Source organism: Antechinus flavipes, chromosome 4, assembly GCF_016432865.1.
Source record: "Antechinus flavipes isolate AdamAnt ecotype Samford, QLD, Australia chromosome 4, AdamAnt_v2, whole genome shotgun sequence".
Lineage (NCBI taxonomy): Eukaryota > Metazoa > Chordata > Mammalia > Dasyuromorphia > Dasyuridae > Antechinus > Antechinus flavipes.
The window spans coordinates 8093153-8115618 of record NC_067401.1 but is presented as its reverse complement, the minus strand read 5'-3'; the positions used below and the strand labels follow the sequence as shown (position 1 = coordinate 8115618).

The 22466-nt window shown below is 43.1% G+C and overlaps 3 protein-coding genes across 5 annotated transcripts in view; all 3 read left to right on the top strand.

Moving 5' to 3' along the window:
• LOC127563073 (zinc finger protein 665-like) overlaps positions 1-15758 on the top strand; it is a 33631-nt gene extending 17873 nt beyond the window's left edge. Inside the window, exons 1-5 of one of the 2 annotated variants that reach the window (XM_051999295.1) lie at positions 2757-2849; positions 5612-5700; positions 6032-6158; positions 7686-7781; positions 12213-15758. In XM_051999295.1, the coding sequence (XP_051855255.1) occupies positions 5650-5700; positions 6032-6158; positions 7686-7781; positions 12213-14950 (3012 nt within the window). In that variant the 5' untranslated portion in view covers positions 2757-2849; positions 5612-5649 and the 3' untranslated portion in view covers positions 14951-15758. Of the gene's footprint in view, positions 1-2756; positions 2850-5611; positions 5701-6031; positions 6159-7685; positions 7782-12212 lie in introns of those variants that run through there. The other variant, XM_051999294.1, reaches the window with a different exon arrangement.
• The window catches only part of LOC127563075 (zinc finger protein 260-like), a 298396-nt gene that overhangs the window by 82557 nt on the left and 193373 nt on the right, over positions 1-22466 (top strand). The gene's annotated exons all lie outside the window — the stretch shown is intronic.
• The window catches only part of LOC127563083 (gastrula zinc finger protein XlCGF57.1-like), a 67936-nt gene that overhangs the window by 31126 nt on the left and 14344 nt on the right, over positions 1-22466 (top strand). The window contains exon 1 of one of the 2 annotated variants that reach the window (XM_051999312.1): positions 2757-2849. The exons of the other annotated variant lie outside the window; for it this stretch is intronic. The gene's annotated coding sequence lies outside the window, so the exon portion shown is untranslated. Of the gene's footprint in view, positions 1-2756; positions 2850-22466 lie in introns of those variants that run through there. 2 annotated transcript variants of the gene reach the window in all.

Here is a 22466-nt window from a genome sequence, read left to right as displayed (position 1 = left end):
AAGCTACTGGATAGAATAAGAGTCATGTCAAAATTACTATGAAAACAGTGGACAAGAATATTAAGAAAATGTAAAGGAAATGGAACAATGAAAGACAATATTTGCTTTGCCACAGCTGGAAAAATATAATATGCCAATCTAGTAAATAGTGTGCTACCATGAAGAGAGTACAAAAAGAGAGGAACAGATGCTTTCAAGTACAACTCCTAACATTTAGAGGATTGTGACAATGGTTAAGTCACTCATCCTCTCCTCACCTCAGAAAGTTCTCTTAGGCTCACAGATACAGAAAAGCTATTGATCAAATTCCTGACAAGGAATTTCTTATATCAAAGAAATTTCATATTCTGACAAACTCACCATTGTTATTTTACTTTTTAAAGTGTTATTGTTTTAGTCATTGCTATTTTTGTTGTTTTTATTGTTAATAGAAAAAAGCAACAAAAATAAATAATTCAAGAATAGAAATTTTAAAAATTGAGAATAGTTGATTCATTATTTTAAAGCAAGAAAGAACACAAAGAGGAAAAAAATATGCATTGAATTACTGTGATATGTGGGAAATCAGAGGAATTTTATTGTTGAAAAGTACCTGAAGAAAGAGGGCTATACTGAGAGTCAAATAAATTGAGTTCATGTCCTTATTGTGACATCAAATAAATTTGCCTCATATATAGTCCACATAGCAGGTGCTTTATAGATGTTTGGTTTTTTTTTTTTTTTTTTAACCTTTTTTCTCCATCACTAAAATGAAGTAGGATGGAATAAATTATACCAAAATTACCATCTGGATCCAAATCTAATAACTTTATAAAACCTACAAAAAAGAAAAATGAAATCACAATAAAATTTTTAACTAAGTATTGCAGGGCAAATTTCTTGAAAGTAAGCATTGTTCTGGTGTTTTTTAATCACTCACAAATAGGCAAATCACTCTTCCATTTCCCATTGACACTGGTAGACTGGATCACCTAAAGATGTCTCTCCAAAGTGATCTAAGGATAATTCTGAGGGGTTGGAGTTTTCTCAGGATATTCATGAGTCTCCATCTGCTGCAGTCTATATAGCAAACCAATTAAGAGAATTCAATAATGATTTAGAAAGGGGTTTTCCCGAGAAAGTTTAACAAGAAGTAATAGCAAAAGGAATGAATATTTTATTGGTATCTTACTGGAGGTACCCCTGCTGCCACTGATTTTGTTAATAACCCCAGTTGTCGATGGAAACTGAAATTTCAGATGGATCTTCTAGTTACAAAACCATTGCCTTCCTGGATCTAAGTTTAACTAAGTTCCATAAAGAACAAAGACAAGAGAAATAGAAGTAATACATGTTCAATACTATCAAATAGGTAGTATAAAGATTTTTGCACATGTGCCCTTTCCCTTTTGCTCTGATCTTTCTGGAGTATGGGCCAAGTAGTGAGTGGTATTGCTAGATCAAGGATAAGACTTTTAGGATATAGTTACAAATTGCTTTACGAAATAGCTGGATCAACTGAAAACTTTATCAACAGTAAATTAATGTCCCCCGCGTGGATCGGACTTGCAAACTGCAGAGGAGCCAGAGGATTTCGGCGGGGGGGGGGGGGGGGGGGGGAGGGAGGGGGGAAGGAGGGAACCTCGAGCCCCGAGTGTCACGAAAGACTGCAGCCAGAGACGTTTGGGGAGGGGGAGCATGTCTCCATGTTCAAACCCGGGAAGGCAGGGTTTGCGTTTGTGCTCTTTGTCCTCGGGACCCGGGGGACCCCACCTCGCAGACTCCCCGGTCTCGTGGACTAAAATCGGACATAAAGAAGGAATCACGAGCCCCACAGTGTCCAGGAGCCGCAGGAAGGGCAGGAAAGCTGCGCAGCAGAAACCGGGGGTAGACGCGGCTCTTGCATCCAGTCCACGGAGGAGCGCCCCTTGTCCCGGACCAGGACACGGAGAGGCGGAACCCTTGTGCCACAAGATTCAAGTGGGAGTTATTCTTGAATGCCGGTGGGATTCGCCTCCTGACTACCCTGGAATAAGTCCCCAAGGATCTCTTGAGCAAGCCCAACCTTTTTCCTAAATCTACCATGGACAGCGACTCCTCTCACCTTAGTCTGAAAACCGGGGGGCGGAGCCAGCGGCCCTAAACAAAGTTCAAAGGGAAAGGATCAGGGGACTTTGATGGCGGCACTAAGGGAGACCCGGTGCCATTTAAAGGGTTGGGGGAGCAGAGACTTTTCTCGATCCTGCTCCCGGTACAAATGATCCCCCAAAACTGAACCTGAGGTTGCAGGGGCATTGGGCGGGAGGGACGGGACATTGAATCATCCAATTATCTGTTACAAAGGACCAGACAAAGCGGTCGTTGTGGAGGAGAGACCTGAGGGACCACAGAACGGGGTTCGTATCCGGTGAAATGAAACACCAGGAAAAGAATAGAATCTCCACAAGCCTTTGTCCAGTATGCAGAGTCAAAGCTTTCGGGAGTTTAAAAAAAAAAAAAGGTCGCAATGCTTCCTGGGATCTGTAGTCTAGCTCAATGACCATTATGCACGAGCAAGACAGGACCTTCCTTTTCCGCACTCTGTTTCCCAGAAGCATTTGGGGATGGCTAGTCTGGCTCCATAGGCTAATAAGTTTGCCTCCCAGTGAAATGCATCATGGGAATGCTGCTTCCCTCTTTTTGAATGCACCTCTGATTCGCTGACCAGGAGAGAGTGAAGGGGCAAGAGCGCCAGCGTCGAACCGGCTCCTCGCTCCTGGTTTCCTGCTTCCTGTTCTGTCGGAAGGACCAAAGTGGACGCGGGAGGATAGTTTGAGTGAGCTCGTGCGGCACCTGCTCCTGGTATCCCTGCCTCCTTTTCCCCACCTTAGGTACGCTTATCTAGCTATCTCGGGTAGCGAGCACGGGATACCGCGCACGCGCTTCTTCAACTACGCCCCTTATCACAGAGTTCCCGGTGCTGGCCATGCGGTTTTTGTCACTGCGCACGCGCGGCTTCGGCTCCTGTTGTGGGAGCTGCCGTCAGAAAGTGTCACCCAGCTTCAGTGGTGACAGTGCGCAGGCGCAACTCCGGCTCCGGTTTTAAGAGCCACAGGCAGAGTGAGGGCAGGCAAGCATTAGTCCTGACAGTGCGCAGGCGCCTGTGCGCTGCCGAGCCCTAGTCCTAGGACTCTGTCTTTGGCTATGAGTTGCTGTGCACGTGTGCGCGCAGTGGATGTGCAAAAGCTCCTGAGTGTATGTCGTGCAAGCGTTTGTTAGGGTGCCTGTGAGTGTGTGCGTGTGTGTGCAGCCCCCTCCTCTCCCGCAGCCTTCTCTCCCCCTTCGGGCCCTGCCGCCCCCCTTTTTAGACCCCCTTTGCAGCTGGACCCAGGCTACCTCCTCTCCTTGTCCCCTGGACACTCCCTTATTGCTCCTGCTTTTGTTTCTTTCCTCGCCCCCCAGTCCTTCTCCGGTCCCTTCTGCACCCTCTGTGCAGCGTCGGAAGCCCTTTCCTGCCCGGGGCCCCGCTCTCCTCCCTCCCAGAAGCATTGATGGAGGCTCTTCTAGGGTCATGGCTGGGCTTGGTGAAAAGGGGGCGACCCCCCCCCCCGGGGTCCCAGCAGAGAGAAGGGCCAGAGGCCGAGGTGACGTCAGCCTTTCTTAGTGGATGGTTCTGAGCCATGGTGTGGGGCCCAACTGGGTCTTCGATGACCCCTCCCCACGGTCGCTGCCCTGCTGGCCACTGGGGGGGTTTGGGGCCCTGGGGGGGCTGTTCTTCCCGGGCCCTGAGTGTCCCAGAGGGAGGCAGGGAGTTGGCACTCGGAGGTAGCCCTGGCAGCGCTCTGAGACCCCCCCAAGGACACTGGTGGGACGGCTTGTGGCCCAGGCTCGGGGCTCTGACTTGGGCTCCCTGGGAGCTTGTTCTTGACTATTGGGAAAGGAAGGATCTGTTCCCTCGCAGCCCGTGGGGTCTTCAAACATGGGCCCGGGGTGGGAGGTTCCGGGTGCGGGAGCCAGGCCCAGCCGGAGGCTGACGGACATCTCGTCTCCTCCACTTGTGTTTGTGTTGATTTTCTTCAATTTGCCCTGAAAAGTTTGACTAAGAACTGGACCGAGCCTGGAGCTGCTCCCGGGGAGGCTGATGCCCCTCAGGCCTGTGCGACAGGGAGAGCCCCCGGGGCCGCTGGGGGCCGGCCCAGGAGGGGGGAGGGGCTCAGGTGGCATCAAGGAGGTCCCGGAGGGCCGAGACCCTGCCCAGAGCAGCAGCGGCCTGAGGGCCCCGGGGCCCCTGCGCCTCCCCCTGGGCCGGGAACCGGGTCTCCAAGCGCGAGGGGCGCCCGTCTGAGGGAATAGTCCCTGAGGTGATGGATCTTACAGACAGGAATCCCAGGAAGTCCCAGGCAACGGCTCAGACAGTGACTGCGGCCGCTGCTTTGTTAGAAAAGCACAAAAGAGAAGCTTTTAAAAAGTGAAAGTGTCCTGGAAAGTGTAAAGCACCAAAGGTCTTAAACTTGGGTCTCCTTTGGCAGCTGCTGTATACGGTGTGTGTGTGTGTGTGTGTGTGTGTGTGTGTGTGTGTGACAGTGTGTGTGTGTGTGTGTGTGTGTCTGTGTCTGTGTGTGTGTGACTGTGTGTGTGACTGTGTGTCTGTGTGTGTGTGTCTGTGTGTGTCTGTGTGTCTGTGTGTGACAGTGTGTGTGTCTGTGTGACTGTGTGTGTCTGTGTGTGTGTCTGTGTGTGTGACTGTGTGTCTGTGTGTGTGTATGTGTGACTGTGTGTGTGTGTCTGTCTGTGTGTGTCTGTCTGTGTGTGTCTGTGTGTGTGTCTGTCTGTGTGTGTCTGTGTGTGTCTGTGTGTATGTCTGTGTGTGTCTGTGTGTGTGTGTGTCTGTGTGTGTCTGTGTGTCTGTGTGTGACAGTGTGTGTGTCTGTGTGACTGTGTGTGTCTGTGTGTGTGTCTGTGTGTGTGACTGTGTGTCTGTGTGTGTGTGTGTGTGTGACTGTGTGTGTGTGTCTGTCTGTGTGTGTCTATGTGTGTGTGTGTGTGACTGTGTGTGTCTGTGTGTGTGTGTCTGTCTGTGTGTGACTGTGTGTGTCTGTGTCTGTGTGTCTGTCTGTGTGTGTGTGTGACTGTGTGTGTGTCTGTCTGTGTCTGTCTGTGTGTGTGTCTGTCTGTCTGTCTCTGTCTGCCTGCACCTTGTGTGTAGCACTTTTTCCTGTCCCCCTCCCACCTCCCTCGGTTCCTCCAGGCCGCGATTGCTTCCTTTGGGCCTCGGTGTCGCCTGCACAGACCCCAGCGGGTGCCCCCGACCCTGCAACATCCTTCCCCTCCCCCCGACGCCCTTGGCTCTCACCTGCCCTTAGTGAGTCACCTCCTCGGAAGGACGGCCGCCATCGGGCTCCTGCTTCCTCCCCCTCCGCCAGGGTCTCCCCGTCCCAGCTCCTGGGGCCTGTTCCCCGGCCTCCTGCTCCCCTTCTGCCGGGCTCCCTTCCCAGGCCGGAAAGCCCCTGGGGCGGGGCTCGGACAGGGGAGGCCCTTCTGGGAGGGGGCGCCCGCACTCTCGCCCTTGCAGAGGGGCTGGGGGGGGGGGGGCACTTGTCCGGGAGCCGCAGCAGAGCCGGTCTGGGCCCCTCACAGCTTCTTCCTCCTCCAGCTCAGCCCTGTAAAGACCCTGCTCTTCCCCGGCAGCAGATGGAGGCCGAGGAGGGCCCGACTTCTGGCTGCCTCATGGCCGCCTTTCAGGTGAGTCCCAGCTCCTCCCGCCCCTTCTCTCCTCCTGCCGGGTCAGCAGGGACACAAAGGCCGAAGGAGGCTGGCCCCGGCCCTGGGCCCTCCCTCTGGGTCAGTAATGGAGAGGGATCAGTCCGGGCGCTAGGGGGCGGCCATATCTGGACCGTGATCGCCAGGGTCAGTGTTGGGCTCATTCTCCGGGAGGTTTGGGGCGTCAGGAGGAAAGGGCACAGGGCCCCGGGGGTTCTTGGCGAGGATTGTCGGGGGGGACCTGGCATGTGCAGGCTCCTGTGCCCCCCAAGTAGGAGAGCAGGACACCGAGGCCGGCTTGTGTCTGATTCAGGAGCCGGTGACCTTCCGGGACGTGGCCGTGGACTTCACCTGGGAGGAGTGGAGGGTCCTGGAGCCGGCGCAGAGGGCCCTGCACAGGGACGTGATGCTGGAGACCTTCCAGAACCTGGTCTCTGTGGGTAAGTGCGGCCGGCCCCTTGGGAAGGGCGGAACTGGGTTGGCCAGAGAGCTTGGCGGCTGCCTGTCCTGGGGCAAGCCCCGGCCCCTTTGTGCCTGAGGGGAGGCGGCCTCTGGGGTCTCTGTCCCTCTGGGCCTCTCTTCAGCAGCCAAATCCTTCCCCCCTCCACATGGGGTCCCCCTGCCCTTCTGGATTTTCCCTACACATTTCAGTCCGCCTTCCGTGGGTCCAGGGAGTGACCTCCTTGGGGTTCCTCATACATAGAGCACTTTCTGACTCCTGTCTGCAGCTTGTGCACCTACAAGTGTCCCCCCTACATGGGGAGCCCAGTGGTCTCCCCAGCCAGTTGCACCCCATCCCCCAAATGTCCTGTTTACTATTCTTTTTCTTTTTTCTTTTTTATAATTATAACTTTTTATTGACAGAATCCATGCTAGGGTAATTTTTTACAGCATTATCCCTTGCACTCACTTCTGGTCCGATTTTTCCCCTCCCTCCCTCCACCCCCTCCCCCAGATGGCAAGCAGTCCTTTATATGTTAAATAGGTTACAGTATATCCTAGATACAATATATGTGTGCAGAATCAAGCAGTTCTCTTGTTGCACAAGAACAATTGGATTCAGAAGGTAAAAATAACGTAGGAACTGTTTCCTATTCTTTATCCTGGTTCTCGCCTCTGTCCCTGAGGTTCACTGGGTGGACGTGTATTTTGTGGCCTGCCCAGTGTCTCCTCTACAGCCTGACCCGCAGTGATGGAGAGCCAGGGACAGGCCTTCCTCCCCTAGCCCAGGATGCAGCTGCTGGCCTGGTTGTCCTTCCAAGCCTAACTCAGACCTTGACCGGTCCTCAGACAGATGTGGGATTTGGAAGTTCCCCCCAGTGCTGCCGGGGGGAGTCTCTAAGGCCCCCCTGTCCTTTGTGGCTCTTACCATTGTTCCTCCTGAAATGGAGGGTCCAGGATGTCCTTGGGCACCTCCTGCCCGGCTTCTCTGCTGCCCCTCGCCAGGTCCTCTTCTCCCCTGTTCCTGTTGTTTGGGAATCCTCCTTATTTATGTTATGGGACCTGCTCGGTGCAGTAGGGAAACCTTAAGGTCCTCTTGGAGGTCGGGCACTCTGCTGAGAATTGGGCCCCCGAGGAAAGGCAATCTAGCCCTGAGTCCAGGTGGAGGCCAGAGTCTGAGCATGGTGAGGGCTTCTGGGTCTCCTTCTTGAGGGCAGCACAATTGCTTGTCTCAGAGCCTTGACAAGTTGCGAGTCTTCTGGGAAGGATCTGGGAGTAATCTGAGCAGGAAAGTCCCAGTGGGGAAGGAATTGCTCTTGGCTCGATTCAAGATGCCTTTGGTTGAAGAACGTTGCCCCCAGTGAGCATGTCTGGGACAGACAGCACAGATGGGAGGGAAAGTGGACCTAGGGTCGGGGCCCCTGCTGCATGGGGAGACAGAGCTGAGAGTTTCAGAGCCCTTTGGGCATCCTCCCCACCAGCTTATCCCTGAGTAATTAAGTTCCGGATGTTCTCCCTGTGTGCAGGGATTCCTGTTTCCAGACTAGATGTGATCTCCCTGTTGGAGAAGCCAGAAGGAACCCGGAGTCCCGAGAACAGAGACTCCAATGGGTCTCGTCAAGGTGAGTAAAGAGCAGACAGATGCTGGGAGTCAGCCCCATTGCCTCATTCTCTGTCTTGTCCAATATGGCAATGATGTCCCTGGCTCCAAGGCAGGAGAGCTTGGCTGCTTGTGTTTGTATTATGGTAGCCGGCTGGTCATGGCTCTCCTGTATTTGGTTTTATACGTTTGTTACTTTTGTGCATTTGACATTCTATTTCAGAGAAACCGTCATTTGTCTTTTTTAGAAATTTGGAGAGTTTAAATAGTTTTCTTAATGCCGCTTGCTCATTTGTGTTTATTTATTTAGTTAATTTTTATATCTTTTGATGCTAATTTGGCCAGTCATATTAATACTTTCCCTAAAACATTAATCTTGTCTGTCGTTCATACCGTCAATCTCACTTAGTCGTCGTGTATGCTCTCTTTAATGTGTTGCTGTAGCTCATTTGCTAATATTTAACATCTTTGTGCCAGCATTCATTAGGGACTCCAGTGTATCATGAGCTTTTTTTCTCTGCTTGGTTTTTAAAGGTAGATTTAGGTCATAGAAGTGTTTTCCCACCTTACGTAATGGAAGCAGTTATTCTTTGAATGTCTGGTAGAAATCCCTCGGGAAGTTCAAGCATAACTTACTTGATTTATTTTTCTGAGAATGAGTTATTTCAATTCTTATTGCTCTTTATTAAATTCTTTATTTCTTGGTTGACTATTATCTGTTTCAGTGAAGTCATCATCCATTTTGTTGGCAAATAATTGATCAAAACCTTCTTTTTGTTCATTCATTGTTATGTCTGATTCCTTGTGACCCCATGGACCACAGAAAACTAGGCCCTTCTGTCCTCCACTATCCTCTTCAAGTCTAAGTTCATATTGTTTTTTCCATGACATGATCTAGTGATTTCTTCTTATGCCATCTTCTCTTCATGTGGCCAGTGTATTTCAGCTTCAGCTTCAAGATTTGATCTTCCAGGGTATAACTTATTATTTCTAATTAACCATTATGTTTTTTTCTTTCATTTGTAGTTTAAAAAATTTTACTTAGTGATATATTTTCTTCCTTATATCTACCTACTGAATTCTCTTTTTTCTCCCTTTTCTTTCCTCTCTTTTGAACACAAAAATACTCTCCCTCTGACTCATCTGTATCATATATAACCTTCCCTATTATACTTGAAGACACTAAGGCTCTAAAGAGACCTTGGAATCTTTTCTCCCTAGTAGAATATAATCATGTTATTATCATCTTAGTCCTTTATTTTAGCTCAAATGTATTTATTGTTCTAGATTTCTCTTGTCTCCTTTGCTTTTCATCATGTTAATTCAATTCTGATCTTTTCATCAGGAATACTTAAAAACCCTGTATTTCATTAAAGGTCTTTTTTTCTCCTGTGGGATTTTATTCAACTCTTCATGGTAATAAATTATTCTTAATTGTAAGCTAATGCCTTTTGGATTTTGGAATCCAATTCCAAATTGGAAGAATTTTAAATTTCCTTCTTATCCTAATGATAACTGCTAAGTCTTGTGTGTTGCTAAGTATTGTTCGTTGTTCCTTGAACTCTTATTTTTCATTATATAATGGTATTTTTCCTTTGACAAAGCTCTGAACTGTGGCCTAAATGTTTCTTAATCGTTTTATTTTGCAGTTCCTTTCAGGCAGTGATGAGTCATTTTTTTTCTACTTTTACTTTGCCTTCATTTGTAATTTCTTAAAATATAGTATCCAGTTTTGTTTTATTTTTTTTCCCGATTTTTAGTAATCTGATGGTTCTTTTATTATCTCTTCAGTAATACAATTTGGAACAATACAAACTACTAACACTTAAAAATGCACTAAGGTGTTTGGTACACTTTGTATATGATGTATTATTTTTTTCTTTTATGTTTACTTATTTTTCAGTATTATATTGCCTCTTCTAATTTCTTCCATAATTAAGATAAATGTCTCGCTTTAGATGTATCAGAGAATCATAAAAGTTAAAACAGTTTGTTGTTCATTCGAGTGGACATCAAATACAAACCATACCTGATAGCTGAAAAATAAGCATATAGCTTGTACTCCAAGGGAGCCAAAGAGGAGAAAACCCTCAGATCATTTTAATCACTGCTCCCAGAAGCAGTCCATTCCACTTTTGTGAAACTCTAATAATTAAGAAATTTCCTCTTCTATCAGGCCTAAGTTTCTCTCTTTGCAATTTGTACCCACTGATGCTCATTCTTCCCTTTGGGTCTGTCTCCCATGAGTCTTTTTTGAGAGGTAGCATGATGGGTAGAGAATTGTCCTTGTAGCCTCTGATTCATGTTTAATCTTTCTTGCAACAGTTGTCTCCATGTCAGTGGAAGAAATTCCTCACCAGGAACTGCTCTGTAGATCAAGTACCCAGGGCCAGTGGGTAAAATATTTTTCCCAGCTAAAGCCTCTTTTTTTTCTTTTTATGGGATCTAAGACTGTCTGCCTTGCTGGGCTATGGCACACAGTTCTGCAGGTACAATCTTAGCAGGGAAGTTCATTGACTTTTGTCTTCTACACTCTAGGCCTTCCTAAGGATAGCTTCAGAGTGCTTTTATTGTCCAGATATATTTCCAGATTCTTTACTTAAGTTGAACATCCTAAAATCCCTACATCTTTTAAAGATGAGCTGTTCTCCAGCCATAGAACCTTTCCTCTCCCATTTTATAATTGTGGAATAAGTTTCTTTACCTTGATAATTATCTCATATTTTTTTATATATTTCGACCTATTGCTTTAATCTTTTGAGACTTCTTTCTTTTTTTTTTTATAACTACCTTTTTATTTTCAAAATCCATGCAAAGATAGTTTTCAACATTCACCCTTGCAAAACTTTGTGTTCCAAATTATTCTCCCTCCCTTCACTCCATCCCCCCGCCCCATACACAGCAAATAATCCAGTGTGTTAACCATGTGCAATGCTTCTAACCATGTTTCCATGTTTATCACACTGCACAAGAAAAATCAGATCAAAAAGGGAAAAAAATGAGAGGAAAAAAAGGAAGGAAACAACAACAAAAATAGTGAAAATACTATATTGTAATCCACACTAAGTTTCCACAGTCTTCTCTCTGGGTGCAGATGATTCTCTCCATAATAAGTTTATTTGAATTAGTCTGAATCACCTCATTGAAAAGAGCCATGTCCATCAGAGTTGATCATCATATATTCTTGTTGTTGTCATGTACAATGTTTTCCTGGTTCTCACTTCACTCAGCAATAGTTAATGTGAGTTTCTCCAGGCCTCTCTCAACTCATCCTGCTGATCATTTCTTATAGAACAATAATATTCCATAACATTCACACACCATAATTTAATCAGCTATTCCCCAACTGATGGACATCCCTCTGTTTTTAGTTCCTCTCTACCACAAAAAGGGCTGCCACAAACTTTTTTGCATATGTGGCTCCTTTTCCCTTTTTTTACGATGTTGCAATCTCTTTCTTGCCTAATTGTCATGTATATTGTTAGCTGCTTCTCTAAAGTTTGTATCATTTCTATATTTTGTATCATGTATGCCTTTAAGTCATTTATTAAAATAGGTTGTTGGATTTTAAAAAAAATTTTGGCATGACAGGACAGTTTTCTAATAGACTTCGTTTTTCTTGCCTTCTCAAGGGATAGAAAGCAGGGTGAGAAAATTCAGAGCTGAAAATAGAACTGAATTTTAAAAATGAAAACAGAAAACAATATACTTGCCTATTTTACTAAGGAATAATGTGAATCTCTTAAGATTTAGTGTATGATATTTTGGGTTTTCTCCATTTTTCTTTTCATAATGGGTCAAATTGCTCTTTCTTTTTGGTTCTTTTTAAAAAATCCATCAATTAATTGTTATAGATTAACAACAGTGGATCTTAGTGAATTTGTAATTATAAATTGGCATTCAATAAATTCTGTGTTTAACTGTCCTTTTCAAGATTTTTGGTGACTTAAAAAAAAGTATATATATAAATAGATAGATAGATATATTCACTTTCCTGAAACATATTGGTTTAATTCTTTTTATTTTCTTAATTTGAGGAAATCTTATTACTTATGCTTATTTTCTACTAAATCTGTTATTTTTATCTATATAGATTCTAACTTGAATTTGTTTTCATTTGAGTGATTTTTCTTTGCTAATATTCCCCCTTCGTGTGACTTTCTATTCTTTCAGGATACAAAAGATAACTGGGCTTCCCGTTAAATATTTTTATTGACATCTGTAATTGTTTGAATGCATTGTAAGGAAACTCACCTAGTCCTAAGCAGCTAAGGGCTCTTTACTTTCTTTTTATCTCTCTTTGGTTTCACTTCAGATAAACGGTTCTGTCTTGTTCAATGTGAGCATCATTGTCCTTATTGGCAGACACAAAAACTAGAACTAGCTCTAAAGAAGGTTCCTTGCTCTCAGTACAGAATCAGTGAGTGGTAGTTTATTTTTTTATTTTTTTCAGATTCCCTTAGCAATGAGATCAAATTTGAAACAAGGAGCTCAAGTCTGATGCAGAACATTTCTGTAGAAGCATCGTCCAAGAAGATACTACTGAGGGACACAGCCTGGAACTGCAAGATGAAGAAATCTGAGGAACATGATGTAGTTTTAGAAAAGCCAAAGGATATCCTTGAGAGAAGATTCAGACAAATAGCAGTCACTCCTAGAACAGCTTTTAATAAAGGAAGTGGATCTCAGAGTAATATATTTGGGAGAAGATTTAGCTTTGGACCTGTCCTTGTTTCACTGTGGAGAGGAATAATGGGGAGTAGTCTCTATAAATATAAGACACTTGGAAAGCATGTCAAAGACTTTCCTGCCCTAAGTACTTGTAATACATTTTCCTTAGGGAAGAACTTTTTAAAGTATATCAAATGCAAGAAGCCCTTTAGGTACCACTCAGACCTAATTAAATTTCATAGAATACATGCTGGAGAAAAGCAGCGTAAACAAAGAAAATGTGCCAAAGTCGTTGGCACAAGGGCAAATCTTATTGATTGTCAGAACAGAGGCAAACATGAATATAAGCAACATGAGAAAGCCTTCCGCTACAAAGGATGCTTGATTAAACCTAAAAGTATCCATATTAGAGAGGAATCTTTTGAATGTAATGAATTGGGAAAAGTCTTCAGGGAGAAGGAACATATTGCTCATTTGGGAATTCAGACCGGAGTGAAACCCTTTGAATGTAACAAATGTGGGAAAGTCTTCAGTGAGAGGGGAAGCTTTAATAAACATCAGAGAATTCATACTGGAGAGAAGCCATTTGAATGTAATGAATGTGGGAAGACTTTCAGTGAGAGGGGAAACTTCAATGTGCACCAGAGAATTCATACTGGGGAGAAACCTTTTGAATGTAATGAATGTGGAAAAGCTTTTAGACGAAAGGGAAACCTTATTCTCCATCGGAGGATTCATACTGGGGAGAAACCTTTTAAATGTAATGAATGTGGGAAAGCTTTCAGCCGGAAGGGAAGTGTTATTCTCCATCAGAGGATTCATACAGGAGAGAAACCCTTTCCATGTAATGAATGTGGGAAAGCTTTCAGTAGGCAGGAAGGCCTCCATAGACATCAAAGAATTCATACCGGAGAGAAACCCTTTCTGTGTAATGAATGTGGGAAAACCTTTCGAGGTAGAGGACATTTTGTTGAGCATCAGAGAACTCATACTGGAGAGAAACCTTTTCTCTGCAATGAATGTGGAGAGGCTTTCAGTACAAAAGGAAGCCTCAATAGACATCAAAGTACTCATACTGGAAAGAAACCCTTTGCCTGTAATGAATGTGGTAAAACTTTTAGTACAAGGGGAAGCCTCAGTAGCCATCAAAGCGTTCATACCAGACAGAAACCTTTTTCATGTGATGAATGTCGGGAAGCTTTTAGTACAAGGGGAAATCTCAATAGACACCAAAGAATTCATACTGAAGAGAAAACCTTTCCATGTAATGAATGTGGGGAAGCTTTCACTGAGCTGGGAAGCCTCAATAGTCATCAAAGAATTCATACTGGGGAGAAATTCTTTTCATGCAATGAATGTGGGAAAGCTTTTAGCCAAAAGGGAAGCCTTATTCCCCATCAGAGGATTCATACTGGGGAGAAACCCTTTCAGTGTGATGAATGTGGGAAAGCTTTTAGTTGGAAGGGAAGTGTTATTCTCCATCAAAGGATTCATACTGGTGAGAAACCATTTCATTGTAATGAATGTGGGAAAGCTTTTAGCCGTAAGGGAAGTGTTATTCTCCATCAGAGGATTCACACTGGGGAGAAGCCATTTCATTGTGATGAATGTGGGAAAGCTTTTAGCCAAAAGGGAAGCCTTATTCTCCATCAGAGGATTCATAGTGGAGAGAAACCCTTTCCATGTAATGAATGTGGGAAAGCTTTCAGTACAAGGAAAAAATATAATAGACACCAAAGAATTCATACTGGTGAGAAAATGTTTTCATGTAATAAATGTGAGGAAGCTTTCACTGAGCTGGGAAGCCTCAATAGACATCAAAGAATTCATACTGGAAAGAAATCCTTTTCATGCACTGATTGTGGGAAAGCCTTTATTTACAGGGCAAACTTCATAGCACATCAGAGAAGTCATACTGAAGAGAAACCATTTACATGTAGTGAATGTGGGAAAGCCTTCATTTGGAGAGGACAATTTATTGCACATCAGAGAAGTCATATTGTAGAAAAGCCCTTTGTATGTAATGAATGTGGAAAAGCCTTCAGTTACAGGGCAAACTTTATTGCCCATCAGATACTTCATACTGGAGAAAAACGTTTTCCATGTAAGAAATGTGGGAAAGCCTTTAGCGTGAGAGAGAACCTTATTGCACATCAGAGAACTCACATTGGAGAAAAACCCTTTACATGTAATGAATGTGGGAAAGCCTTCAGTGTAAGGGGATACTTTATTGAACATCAGATGACTCATACTGGAGAAAAACCCTTTCCTTGTAACGAATGTGGGAAAGCTTTCAGTAAACGGGGAAACCTCAAAAGACATCAAAGAGTTCATACTGGAGAGAAACCCTTTTCATGTAATGAATGTGGGAAAGCCTTTAGTCAAAAGGTCAAACTTATGACCCATCAGAGTATTCACACTGGAGAGAAACCCTTTTCATGTAATGAATGTGGGAAAGCATTTAACAGGAAGGACTCTCTCATCAGTCATCAGAGAATTCACTGGAGAGAAACCATTTAAATGTAATGAAGGAAAGCATTTAGGAAGAGGACAAATCTTACCCATCAGAAAACACAGTGGATTAATCCTTTGCTAATAATAAATGTGGGAAAGTTTTCAGCAAGATGGGAACATTTAATATGCATCAGAGAATACATACTGGAGGGAGACACTTTTCATATAATTGTGGGAAAGCCTTCAATTGGAGAGCAATCCTTATTTATCAGAGGACTCATACTGGAGAGAAACTTGTATCATGCATGAATGTGGGAAAAGTCTTCAACAGTTACATTTTAAAACCATCAGAGAAGAATTTATACTTTAGAAGGGACTTTTGTAGTAAATCTAGGTACTGTTTCAGATGTGAGGCAAGTCTTGGTACACATAGAAAACTCAGACAGGAGAGAAATCCTTTGATTATAATGAATGGAAAAGAGTTCATCAAAACCTCATGTTGGAGAGAATGGGATACAGTGAATTAATCAAACATTAAGTTTACATCAATATCAGACAATGTGCTGAACACTGGGGATTCAAAGGTAAAAGAGAAATAGTCCTTTCCCAAAGAGTTTACGTTCTAACAAGGGAGACAAACTGTAGGTGTATATAGGTAGCATCTGCTAAATTAATACAAGTTAGTTTAGGGAGGGTCCTCTTGACTGAGTGATCCAAGAATCCATGTGTAAGATTGTACTTGAGCTTAAGCTTGAAGGAAACAGGAATTCTTAGGATGGAGGGAATGAATTTCATATATGGAGAAGAGGTATCTTGAAGAAATAGAATAGCCCAATGAGGCAGCATTGCAGTGTTTGAGAAGGCAAGTGATATACACACACACACACACACACACACACACACACACACACACATATATATATATATAGAGAGAGAGAGAGAGAGAGAGAGAGATTGGAAAGGTAGGAAGCTATCAGAATATAAAAGGTTTAAATGCTAAACCAAGGAATTTATACCATAGCTAGCATTACCTTGGCACTTGGGTGTATAATAAAAAATTTTGGGCATGTTGAGATTGAGATGCTTGTAGGACATTCATTTGGAAATGTCCAGTATCTGAATCAAGTTATAGGACTGGAACTGAAGAGAAAAGGTGAGCAGGTCCTATAGATTGCAGATTTATCTGAATACAAATAACATTTGAATCAATGAGAACTATTGAGATCACTAAGTAATACAATGTTGAGAAAACAAGAAAGCCAGGATAAAGTCTTAGGTGTACATACAGTTAATGGTCATGACAGGGAAAATCATCAGTAAGGAAAACTGAGAAGAAATATTGTCCAGGGGAGAACAATGTTATGAAAACCCCAAGTTGATAGAAGAAGAAAGTGGTAGTATCAAATGCTAAAAAAAAAAAAAAAAAAAAAAAAAAAAAATCAAAGAAAATGAACAGGCCATTGACCTCACCAATTAAGCAATCAGTGGGAACTTTGGAGAGGGCACTTTCTACCTATAATGAAGTCAGAAACCTTTTTACAGGGAGTTGAGAAGAGAGGAGAGGACATGAAGACGCTGAAAACAAACAACTTTCCAAGTTGTTTTGCCAAGCAAAAAAGCGGCTGTATGGCAGTAGCAGAGATGCCAGTATGTAGGAAAAACGAATGGTGCTTAGTGGGACTTGTAGACAACAAGGAAAAAACCAATAGATAAGGAGAATAAATGAAATAGGAAAGTGCTTTCAGTGATTGGAGAAAGCTTACGAGAGAACTGATACTAGAGAAAAAGGTCTATTGAATGATATATTAAAGTAGATTATATTAAAACCAATGCCATTTGATTAGTGGATGGCTAACTATATTATATCATGTGGATAAGATGGATATTCCATGCTGTAAGACGTGATACAAAGTAATAAATATGGAAAAATGTGAAAAAGAACTAAGAAAAATGTACATAATTACTACAGCAATCTAAATAGAAACAACAAAACAACCCAATGCTGTACAATTTTAATGAATAGTTTAATCTTGAGAGAATGAAAGAATATACTTCCCACCCCTAGCAGGGAAGGCGTATGGATGGTTAGTATAGCATGACTCTTTGTCCATCTTCCTGCCATGTTTTTTCTTTTTTCTTTCTTTCTGTTTTTTTTTTTTTGCTGAAGCAAGTGGGGTTAAGTGACTTTTGCCCAATGTCACACAGCCAGGAAATGTTAAGTGTCTGAGACCAGATTTGAATTCAGGTCCTTCTGACTTCAGGCTAGTACTCTCTTCACTGCGCCCCCTAGCTGCCCCTGTCATAGTTCTTTGCTCCATCTTAATACTTTCCATCTTAGGACCAGGAAATACAAGTCTATCAGTAGCCTTTTGGGTCTGTTATATGTATGACCCATCAGAACAAATCTTGCCTCCCTGGCCACCATTCTTCATAATTTTTTTTTTTGCAAATTAGAGTAAAAGCTCCTTAAGGAAGTCATGGTCTTTTTGTATCTTTATCTCTAATGCTTAATACACTGCCTGGCAAGTAAGAAGCATTTAATAAATGGGTTTTGCCTTGCATTGTATTGCACATATCAGAAAACTTGTTAGATTTGGCAATGGCCTAGAAGGGCAATAATAACATTGTGGAATTTGTTTTGCTTAGCCATACCTATTCCAAGGGGGCTTTTTCTTGGAAGTGATAGGTATGAGAGATTGGGTGAGTTTTGATGCCAAAAAACTCCAACAAAACAAATAAGCAACAACACCAGGACAGAGCAAAAGGACACTGAAAAGGGGCACATGGCAGTGGTAGTACTATCCAGCTAAATTTAATATATACATTTTTAAAAAAGCTGTATATAATAAAGAACCCTGATTTCATATGTGATCCTCTTTCTGGTTATTTTTTTTTTGTTTTTGTTTTGTATTTTAAAATAATATTTTATTTTAAACGTTAGTGTTTGTTGTTGCTATTAAGTTCATAGTAAAAAATAATTAAGTTGTAGATTTTTCCTCTTTGTTACAAAGAATGGCTTTCTATGTTAGGTATGGGAAAGGTACTGTGAAATTAAATATCCAGAAAACCGTGTAATCAATTCAGTTATATTTTAAATACTAATTTCTTTTTTTTTTTTAACCAAACACTGTGCTAAATGTCAGAGATACAAGTAGTAAGGATGAAACTACCTACTAGAAATTACATTCTTATGTGAGACAGGTATATATACATGTATAAGTGTGTGTGTGTGTGTGTATTTATATATCAGAAGGGGTTCTTGTCAGTCAGGGACCTGTATACACACACACACACACACGTAACAGTTCACTATATACACATACCTAAAAATATGGAAATTTAATAGTTTGCAAAGGCATTAGTTATTCAAGGATAAAAATTCTTACAGAGGATGGTACCCAAGCTACATCCTAAAGGGAAAACCTGACTACTAGGCAGAGATAAGGAGGGGAAAACATTCCAACCATGAAGTGATAATCAGTAAAGTGGTACAAAGATAAGATACTCAGTATTGTGAGTAAAGAACTGGGAGAAGGCCAATTTGGCTAGATTTCAGAATGGGAACAATGTCTAAGGAGGCTAAGTCTAGGTTTTAAAAACTAAAGGATGAGATTGTATTCTAGAGGTAGTAGGATACCACTGGATTTGTTTCAATACAGGAATAATAGGATCAGACCTGGGATTAAGGAAAATCACTTGAGGCACAGTGGGTAGAATGGGCTGGCATATGGAAGACTTGGAGTAGACAGCCATGTAGAAGACTTGCAATAATCTAGGTGAAGGAATGAAGCATTACCTGAGATGGTAACTGAGTCAAGAGAAGTACTTGGATGTAAGCGAATTTGTGCAGGTACAAGATTTAGCAACTGGATGTGTGGAGTAAGGAAGAGAGTCAAGAGTCATGTCAAGTTGAAAAATCTATTTTGGAGGATGTTGATGTCTTTGAGAGGAATAGGGAAGTTTGGGAGAAGGAAGGCTTTAGAGTTAAAAAATGGTAAGCTCAGCGTTAAGCACGTTGAGTCTAAGATGTTTGAAATGTCTGAACAGGCAATTGGTGATATAGTACTGGAGCTTGGAGGAGAGACAGCTGAACCTGGAAAAACACCTGCATGGATATGATAGCTAATGGACCCATGGAGGCTCCAGAGGTTACTGAGAAAACAGTACAGAGAAAACAAGACAAGGCCTAGGATAGAACCTTGGTGAGTACCACAGTTAGCGGATGTAACATGAATGATGAGTCAGTCAAGGAGACAGAAGTAATCAGAAAGGCAGGTGATGAACCAGAAGAGATTAGTGTAAGAAATACCCAGAGTATCCAGGAAGAGAAAGTGGATAAGAGTTTCCTTTGTTACAAAGAGATTAAGAAGGATAAAGATTTAAAAAAGATTCAACAACAAAGATCATGGGTTACTTTGGAGAAAGCAATTTCAATTGCATAAAATTGAAGGGGTTGGGGGGAGAATCCCATGACACCTTCACATTTTATTGGCCCAAATTGACTTTTTTTCTTCTTTCTTTCAGAGTCACTAAGATCAGGAGAATATGATGACCAATCAAACTTACATAGGTTCTGGCAAAACAGCTGATAAAGTCTCATGATGACGCTCATAGAAATGAGCTAGGCAATAGTACAATCACATAGATCTCAAAATGGATTTAAGGTCAGTTCTTAAGAGTAGTCACTAATGATTTGATTTCATATTATACAAGCAATCCTGCCATGAAGGATGATTATGATTTCTTGACCCGCCCTGCTGCCACCATCTTTCCTTTGGTATAAGTGGCTCTTGGGCCTGGTATGAATGGTTCAGGGTGCCAGTGAGGGCCCTTTAGAGGCTGAGCCTTTAGTACCAGTTAGGTAGTTGCATTGATCTGGGCCCAGGAGTGAAAGATCCCACTTAAAGTGATCTTGTTTTTGAGGTCCCAGGTCCCAGCTTTCTTAGAAGATGAAGGTCTTGAAGAATATCCCCAGGAAGAGGGATCCAACTAGGAGACTCCTAAGACCTTCCACCACAGCTCGAAGGCAATACTGATGGGCAGGAATAAACCCTGCAAGAAACTGGTGACAGAGTGATTCCTGCCAGGCCTTTGCTATGGAGCACATGGCCTTGCTGCCTGGGGACAGAGGTGAGAATTCCAGAAGGGTTGGGGGCTTGGAATCCTGCCCAGCATGTAAAGGGGATTCCCGGGGCAGCCCAGGGACAAGCAGATACAGCAGCGCGGTATTTCTGGTCCTTCCTTTCAGTGTTCAGAAGGGGTTCTTGTTGTCAGTCAATCAGCAATGATAAGTCTTTTGTTGTTGAGTTGTGGAAGTTGTACCGATTCTTCAGGACACTGTCACCTAGCTGCCTTCTTTACACAATTCAAGTCCCCATGAAAGGTAGAATGAGTGTTCGGTATCCTGGCCAGAACAGTTTCATGACTCCCAGCAGTCACTGGCACCTTGGGGAAACAGTAAATGTAGATGGAGGATGGGGCTAGCGTGGGGTAGACCTTGCAGAAATAGGTGAGAAGAACTGGGAAGACTGCAGCTGATCCTGACCTTTTCCTCCTTATTCAGCTCAGCTTCCTGCAGACTCTGCTTCTCCAAGAACAAAGTGATGAGTAAAAGCAGAAAATAGGCAGCCTTTTGCAAATAGTATTCCACAGCACACCTCCGCCTGACAATCCAAATAGTTAAGGGAGAGGTTCAGAGAAGAGATCGATTGATTGTGGACTGTATTTTGTTTTTTATCAAGCAAGCCCGAAAACAGAGACTGAGGTCATCGCCATCATGGAAGGTGCCCAGCAGAAGCTTCCCTTTGGAAGTTTTCCTGGGCTCCTGTTTAAGTATCTCCCTGCTCCGATTCCCCAAGGCCCATCACACCATCAAGCTTCCTAAATGGGATGTAAGGACCCAGCAGAATTTGGCCTCCTTGTCCTTGAAGGGAAAGTGAAGGCTTTGAAGAATGATCTGTGCTTGTGGGGATTCGTCATGGATTTGCCTCAGTCCTGGATCCTTGGGCAGACTGTGCAAGTGGGAAATGAGCCGGATGCAGCACGGTAAGAAAGCGGGCCGTGTAGGGTCTGGGATGCTGGGCGCCATCTTGACCGACCCGAGCTTCAGCCTGAAACAAGCCGACGACTTGGTTGTCTTTCTGGTGGTTCCTTTCTGTCAGTGAGTGATAGGAGCTGCCGTCTCAGAACTCAGGCTGTGGCTCAAGCTGTGGACAGGAAGAGGGAGGCAGGCGAGTATGGGTCCAGAAATATTTCTAGAGTCTGACCAGACTGTGAGGTGGGCCAGTCCCGGAAAGGGAATGAGGGCTGAAACGGGGGCAGCTCCTTTGCTGCATTGGTGTGTTCCCTCCTCTGAGAAGGGCCCAAGAGGAGGCCACCTGTGTGTTGGCTGGAGCCCCTGGGGAGGATTTTCTGGGATGTGGTAAATGAGGGCCATGAAAACTGCAAAGGGGAGAAGGAGCCACAGTCTCTACTCTTGGGCAGAGAACTCTCATGGGTGGTCTCTAAGGTCTCTTCTAGCTACAAACCCACAATCCTCTAATGGGGTTCCCAGAACCAAGCACAGTAGGAATGATATGTCCTGGACATTACCCTTTGATGCAGCCTGATATCATCTATTGGCTGCAGTGGCCGCCATGTCAAATGGTTCACTTAGATTGAGCTTCCAGGGAATTAAAACCGGTCTGCCTTTTTCTGGGGAATTGATCTCTGGCCACGTCTCCCCAATTCATTAATTGTGAATTTGAGTTTCAGAACCCAAATGTAAGAGGATCCTCTTCACCCTTGCATTTTTTCTTATTACTTTTAGTTTTATTGGTTTGGTTTAAATTTGGGCTCTTATTTATATTGTTAGTCATTCCTCCCAGCTTTCTATCATATCATGTATGGTTTTCATTAGATTGCTATGTTTGCCTTAATTTACTATATTGATAAAGGAACATTTCACTGTATAAGGATTTCCTTAGTTTCTTCATTTCCAGTATAACATATTAAATATTTTGCCATTTAAAAAACTTTTTTTTTTTCAGAAAACCTTGTCCAAACCAAATGGATTTTCTGTTTTATCTCTCTCTGTGAATACTTTTAAAATAGTCTTGTTACAATCTTATTATGGAGGTAACTATGTGGTGCATTTAAGGTAAGATGCCAGGCCTAAAGTGAGGAAGAGTCACCCTCCTCCTGAGTTCAAAATAGCTCTGTGACCTTGGACAGGCCATTTAACTCTCCTCAGTTTCCTTATCTTAAAATGAGCTGGAGAAGGAAATAATAACCATTTTAATATCTTTGCGCAGAAACTCCACAAAAATAGTGATGAAGAATAGGACATAACTGAAAACACTGAAAAACTCCAAAATCTCATTATAGACTATTATTATTAGGTCTGAATGAGTTGAATTTAATGTTGACCACCTCCTCTCCCCCTGATGATCAGTAACTCTGTTACAAACACAAATTCCTAAAAATCTAGTGATCATTTTTTTCTTTTAAAAAATTTTATTTAAAAATATTTATTTACAAAACATATAATAATTTTTCAACACTGACCCTTGCAAAGTCTTCTGTTCCAAATTATCCTCTTCTT